The sequence below is a fragment of the Habropoda laboriosa genome, unplaced genomic scaffold, assembly GCF_001263275.1.
Source record: "Habropoda laboriosa isolate 0110345459 unplaced genomic scaffold, ASM126327v1 scaffold65, whole genome shotgun sequence".
Taxonomy (NCBI): domain Eukaryota; kingdom Metazoa; phylum Arthropoda; class Insecta; order Hymenoptera; family Apidae; genus Habropoda; species Habropoda laboriosa.
In genome coordinates, this window is record NW_017100254.1 from 3,947,260 (window position 1) to 3,953,405 (window position 6,146).

At 30.4% G+C, this 6,146-nt stretch overlaps 2 protein-coding genes across 2 annotated transcripts in view; one reads left to right on the top strand and one right to left on the bottom strand.

The window, feature by feature from the left end:
• The window catches only part of LOC108572321 (E3 ubiquitin-protein ligase Su(dx)), a 6,820-nt gene extending 1,784 nt beyond the window's left edge, over positions 1-5,036 (bottom strand). Inside the window, 10 exon segments of the mRNA XM_017934535.1 lie at positions 12-278; positions 353-627; positions 701-860; positions 943-1,185; positions 1,270-1,583; positions 1,747-1,978; positions 2,065-2,174; positions 2,418-3,363; positions 4,284-4,719; positions 4,970-5,036. Of these exon segments, the coding sequence (XP_017790024.1) occupies positions 12-278; positions 353-627; positions 701-860; positions 943-1,185; positions 1,270-1,583; positions 1,747-1,978; positions 2,065-2,174; positions 2,418-3,363; positions 4,284-4,719; positions 4,970-5,033 (3,047 nt within the window). The 5' untranslated portion in view covers positions 5,034-5,036.
• A 936-nt stretch (positions 5,037-5,972) lies between these two features.
• The window catches only part of LOC108572257 (39S ribosomal protein L37, mitochondrial), a 3,590-nt gene continuing 3,416 nt past the window's right edge, over positions 5,973-6,146 (top strand). The window contains exon 1 of the mRNA XM_017934457.1: positions 5,973-5,977. Within this exon, the coding sequence (XP_017789946.1) occupies positions 5,973-5,977 (5 nt within the window). The remainder of the gene's footprint in view (positions 5,978-6,146) is intronic.

Below are 6,146 nucleotides of genomic sequence, written 5' to 3' on the forward strand. Positions count from 1 at the left end.
ATATATATATTCAATAATTTCTTAAAAATAATATTCACATATAATAACGAACCTGCCAAAACCATAATATTTGTTTACTATTTCGTGTATAATGTCTATAAGTTGTATTACGTTGCCAGTCTTCTACATCTATTTCTTGCATACCACAAAGCATTAATTCTAATTCACGTTCATCAAAGTATTTTAACCATTCTAATGGTACAACGGAATTAAAACCTTCCAAGAAAGCTTTTGTTTGGTCCTCTATACCTCTCGTCATTCTCCATTCTGTCATTAACCTTATTTAATAATAACGAATAAATAATTATTTCTTAAAATATAAAATATCAATCAAATATTAATAGTGCAGTACCTAATATATTCTTCTTTGTTATCTTCAATAACCCTAATTTTATCACCACCTTCTTTCAATTCGTGATGTATTACTTGACCAAGAATTTCAAAGTCAACACTATAATACAATTCTAGACCACATTCGTCAATATTATTTTCTTTTATCCATACAAGAGATTTATAGAATTCTGGATCAATTGACTCTATATCTTTCATAACTAATTTCTTGTTCAACATACGTTTGTAAAATGGCATAGTGAATCCACTGTAGATAAATCGTCCATGATAAAGAGCCTATAAACATATTGTACATTAAATACATTGTTGGATATAATACAGTTAACGGTAGAAATAATTAGTAATATACCATTGCGATAAATCTTCCAATAAATTTAAAATACTGTAAATGATCTGGATTGACATAAGATGCTGGATTGATTTGTAAGCTATAGTTATTTTTATTAGCATATTCAAATAAACAGTACATTGGATTTAATACTTCATGACTTAATAAGAAAAACCATTCTCTGTAATAAAAATTAATTCTTTAACTTATTTTTACTTTCATGAGGTAAAAACCTTTCATTGAAATAATTGTTTAGTTCTTACCTTGATACACCTCCATAGTCTAATCCTTCTTCTCCTTTAAATATTATATATAATCTGCGTCTTAATGCAAAAGCTTCAGCATTCATTATTTGATGATAAGAATCTTCAAACAATGTTTGTCGATTAACGCTAATTTTTATATGATTTGGCACTGCGTTGGTTTGACATAAGAAACGAAATTGTGACAATTTCCATCGAAATGATCTTTCATATGCTCTTGGAACACGATAAATACCTTTCGGACTGAATAACAACATAGCAATAAACGATATAGCAAAAACTGAAAAAAAGAAATATTCAAACATTAATTTAAAAAATTACACAAACCCTTTAGGTGCGCCAGGTCTTGGATCTTGAAATGTAGTTGTTCTTGTATTATGATCTACAAAATATCGAACTCCATCTTCAGTTAATCGTATTTCCCAACCATCTGGTAATGGTGGTTCATCAATTCCAGTTTCTTGTCCTTGAGTTCTTGGATCTTCCCATTGAGTAGTACGATTTTTATGATTTACATAATAAACTCTTCCCTCTGGTTGTTTACGTCTCTCCCATCCAGCAGGTAATGGTCCCAGAGCATCATCATCATCAACAACAGTGGATGTTGAGGGCCCTGCCATAGCTGCTTGACCTCCATGTGCCTAGCATATTTAAGTTAAATTTACTATTCATTTAAGTTTAAAATTTACATTTTAGAAACCACAAAGAAAATGTAAATAAATATAAAATTATTATGCTACAAACTTAATTACTGGATATTGAAATTTGAAGTACTGAAATTATAGTATTGTAATTATTACTTACTTGAGGATAAAGAAACCGTTGGCTCCCTTGCTGTACCACATGTTGCCTTTCACCTTGCCAATGTTGAAAATGTTGTAATCTTTCTGTATTTGGTCTCTGCCATGTTGTACTTCTTGTATTATGATCTACATAATAAATTCTGCCTCTTGGATCTCGACGAACTTCCCATCCTAGTGGTAAAGGTTGAGGTCGTTCCCAAGAAGTACTTCGTGTATTATGGTCAACATAATATCTGATTAAAAATACATTATATAAAGAAAAAATGTTATATATTCGCTAAAAATTTTGAAGTTAAATAATTGTTTAAAATAATATAACCTTCTCCCATAAATGTCGTATCTCATTTCCCAACCAAGAGGTAATGGTTCTTCAGAATGATTTGTAGGATCGACTTCAGCAAGTATTATCGAAGACCCCGATTGAGCCGACTGACCGGGTATTACAGCAGTTTGCCCTGCCAGTGATGGATCGACTTCAGCAAGGATTAGTGAAGATCCAGATTGAGTTGACTGACCAGGTATTACAGCAGTTTGTCCTGCCAGTGAGGAATCGACTTTAGGAAATATTATTGAAGACCCAAATTGTGTTGCCTGCCCAGGTATTACAGCAGTTTGTCCTGCCAGTGAGGAATCGACTTTAGGAAATATTATTGGAGATGCAGATTGAGTTGCCTGACCAGGTATCACAGCAGTTTGTCCTGTCAGTGAGGATACTCGTTGTACGACTCGAGTATTTGAACGAGTGTTCGTTATAGAATTTGTAGACTGTTCATTCCGAGGAATTCTACGTGCTTCAGCAATGGATAACATTGAAGGTTGGTCTGAATGTGCCATTGCACGACTATCTGTCATAAGAAACACTGTAGGTTGTTCTACATGAGAACCATCTGGTAAAGTAAATACTACAGATTGTTCTATTTGAGAATTTCCCTGGTTATCAGTTAAAACAGAACTTCTAAGTTGATCTACCCTAGAAACTATACATCCATCTACTAAAGGAGTAGCAACTTGATCTGTTCTCATAGTTCCAGAACTATCTGAAAGAGGTGTAGCTAATAATTGTTCTGTTCGAGAGTTACATTCACTATTAATAGACTGTTCTGTTCTATTATGTGAACATATATCTGTATTAGCTGTAGTTAATTGGTCTGATCTAGATATTCCAACTGTTCCAGGCAATACTGTTGCTTGTTCAATCTGAGAAGCATTACGCCTTTCTGAGACAGAAACCTTCTGAAATTGTTTTGCACATGCACCAACTCTTGCATCTACCATACCAGGTGTTGAGGCATGGTCTATTCGAGACATTTGACGTCCCTCCGGTAAAGATACTGTATAACGTCCTGATAAGGAAACAATAGATTTGTCTGCTGGTGATATTGCATGTCCATTTGATAAAGAATTTGATGCTACAGGTTCAATTTGTTCATTATTTTTATTAACATTGGCCTGATCACTTCCACTGTTGTATGGAGAATTTTTATATACATTTGTTAATCCATGTAAAGTAGATGATGCAGCATGTTTAGCTCCATGTAATCTCATACGAGCACGAATCCCTCCATTCAGAATGCTACTATTACTAACTGCATCATTATTTGAAACACCTGAAACATGACTGTGCTTGTACTCAAATTTAAAATAAATTTAATTACTAATATAATTCGTGCAAGATATATAATCAAAATGATAAAATCCTAGATTCTTTTTCATATACAAAAATGCATTACTCATTTCACACATTGATAAGATATTTTCAAAAAGCTTTATTTACATGTTGTCATATACTCTGTATTGCATACATAAATTGCAGTATAAGTGCAATTTTGTATACATAATGTTCATTATAACAATCTGTAAAATAGGTACAGGATTTGTAATGAACTGATAAAAAATGTTGTACACACAATTCCTTATTTCAAATGATCACCTCGAATATTTTAAATAGAATCATATAGTTCCTACCATTCAGTGTAATATAGGGAATCAAAGCAAATCCAGTGATAATGTATAATACTATTTTTATTAGTAATTTACAATATGAATACATATTACACATACAACACTATCATTAATAATTTGACACTAGTACAATAAATATAGTATAAGCTAGTGGCCTGTATTACAGTGACAGAGAAAGACTGAAAACAATTTCTGAAACTATATAAAATATTTTAGGTAACACTAATTTAGTGTAAATTTAGTATTTTTAAGATATTGTTTTTACTGTAAAATATCAATTGTGACATCATACATTATCATTGGATCAATTATAATATTAAAAGAGAAAATGTAAGGTCACCTTCAATTCTTTTCTTTTTCTTTAAATACAAAAATGGATTTGTATAGAATATTATGATGAACAGTTTACAGATTTAAAATGTCTTCTTAAAATGTCTTCTATTCCTTACATTTTTCTGTTTCACTTATCACTGGCTATTAGTAAACATTTTTGTTTCATTTATTTAATTATAAATTATTTTATAGATGTTATTTAGAAATTGTTATATACTTAACTCAAATTTCTTACCATCAGACAAACCACCAGGTTGTGTTGGATACAATAATGTTTCACTAGTATCTAATGATGATGTGTTTGGCATATTAATTCTTAATCCATCGAACACTGTAATCAATTCTCCAACCTTACATAATTGAGAATCATGTTTGTTTTCACTCATTAAATCAAAGGTTACTTCCATGTTTTCTAATTTTCCACTATAATGAGATAATACTTGAGAAAGACTTATTTTTTTCTCTCCTATTAAAGTATCTTTTCGAAATGTACTGTGGTCTAATAATCGAAAATGTAATTGAGAATATGGAGTCACAAGTATTGTGAATTCCTCATTCCATTTTGGCTGATATGTAGATTTTGAAACTTCTGTCTTCCGAGGACTTTTATCATCAACAGAAAATTCTATATAAGGATTAGGCTTTAAAAATGTGGAACTTCTTAATATAGCACCTTCAACTAAAATAAAACATTTTTATTACCAAAAAAAAATTCAATATTTATTTATTTATTAATCATTTCTGATATTATAAAAATAAAATTGCTTAATATTTTTAAATGTGTAACAGTTACTACTTTATATGTAAATATTCATTAATTTTCAATATTAAAGAATGATAGATAATATAAATACACACAAAATATATTAAATATATAGCAATAAATAATATAGATTAAATTTATGTTTCTTAACATAAATTCGACTTACTTGTAATGCTTAATTGGTGAAAACCAGATGATGCCACTTCTTCACAATGAGACATTGTACGCATTTTAAAATATTAAGAATATTTATTTAGCCTTAATAAGTTGAACTAATAAGTATCAATACATTTATTACATCCACTTAACCGCTTGAATGCTAACGTGTTTCTTGCCAAAAGTGCGGGCAGCAATGTGTTCTGCACTCTTGGCATAACAAATGAGAAGTGCGATCGCGCTCTTCGCATTTTTGGTATGACAGTAAAGAAGTGCAATCGCACTTGTCAGCACAAAAAACGGTTAAATACCAATTTTTAATATAATATAAAATAAAGTTGAAGAGTATTATAAATAGTAATTATTACTACAAAACAAAACAAATACTGAAACTAGGTTAGATAAATGATTTATACTACACCACTGTGTAAATTGTGGAAATGGAAAATTGTCTCAGATACGTTTATATGATAAGCGGAAAACAATTGTTATGAAAAAAAAAATTATATAATTAACGATAAATATACATTGTTATACAAAGCAATACAGTACAAGATTATTTAAAAAACCTGAGTTTTGATATATTAAATTAAAGACATCATTATTATCATTATCTTCTCTAAATGATCGAATAGCAAATTACTCAAATGATGAACGAATAAATTGTGGTACATACGAATGTACTTATCATGAATTGTTTTAAACGCATCCAAATCCTATGCATTGCCTGTTCCTGAGGCTATTAATGTTTGTACAATGAAAAGATTTGTTTAAACACTCACAATTTTTATTATCATAAAACTTCTCTATCAGTAGGTCACCACCTTTTTATACATCAAAGATAGGAACCTTTTATAGTATGTAAATCACTAGGCATAAAAGATAGTGTGTGTATGCGCATGCACATGTCACGTATACTGAGCCCCATCCATTCTTACCGAAATCCTGGAATTAACACAAATGCATAGCGGTGTGCTTATATGTGAAATGGCATACGATGTGTATCATAGCAAATGACGTATGATACCATTTCACATAATACCATCAACGCTATACGTGTGTAGTTCTAGGGTTTCGGCAAGAATCCATGAGACTCAGTATACTTATGTTAAACAAAATGCAACTATATTAAATCTCGATTTTGAATTCCCTAAAATTAAAATAATTGTACAAAATGTGAACTTATT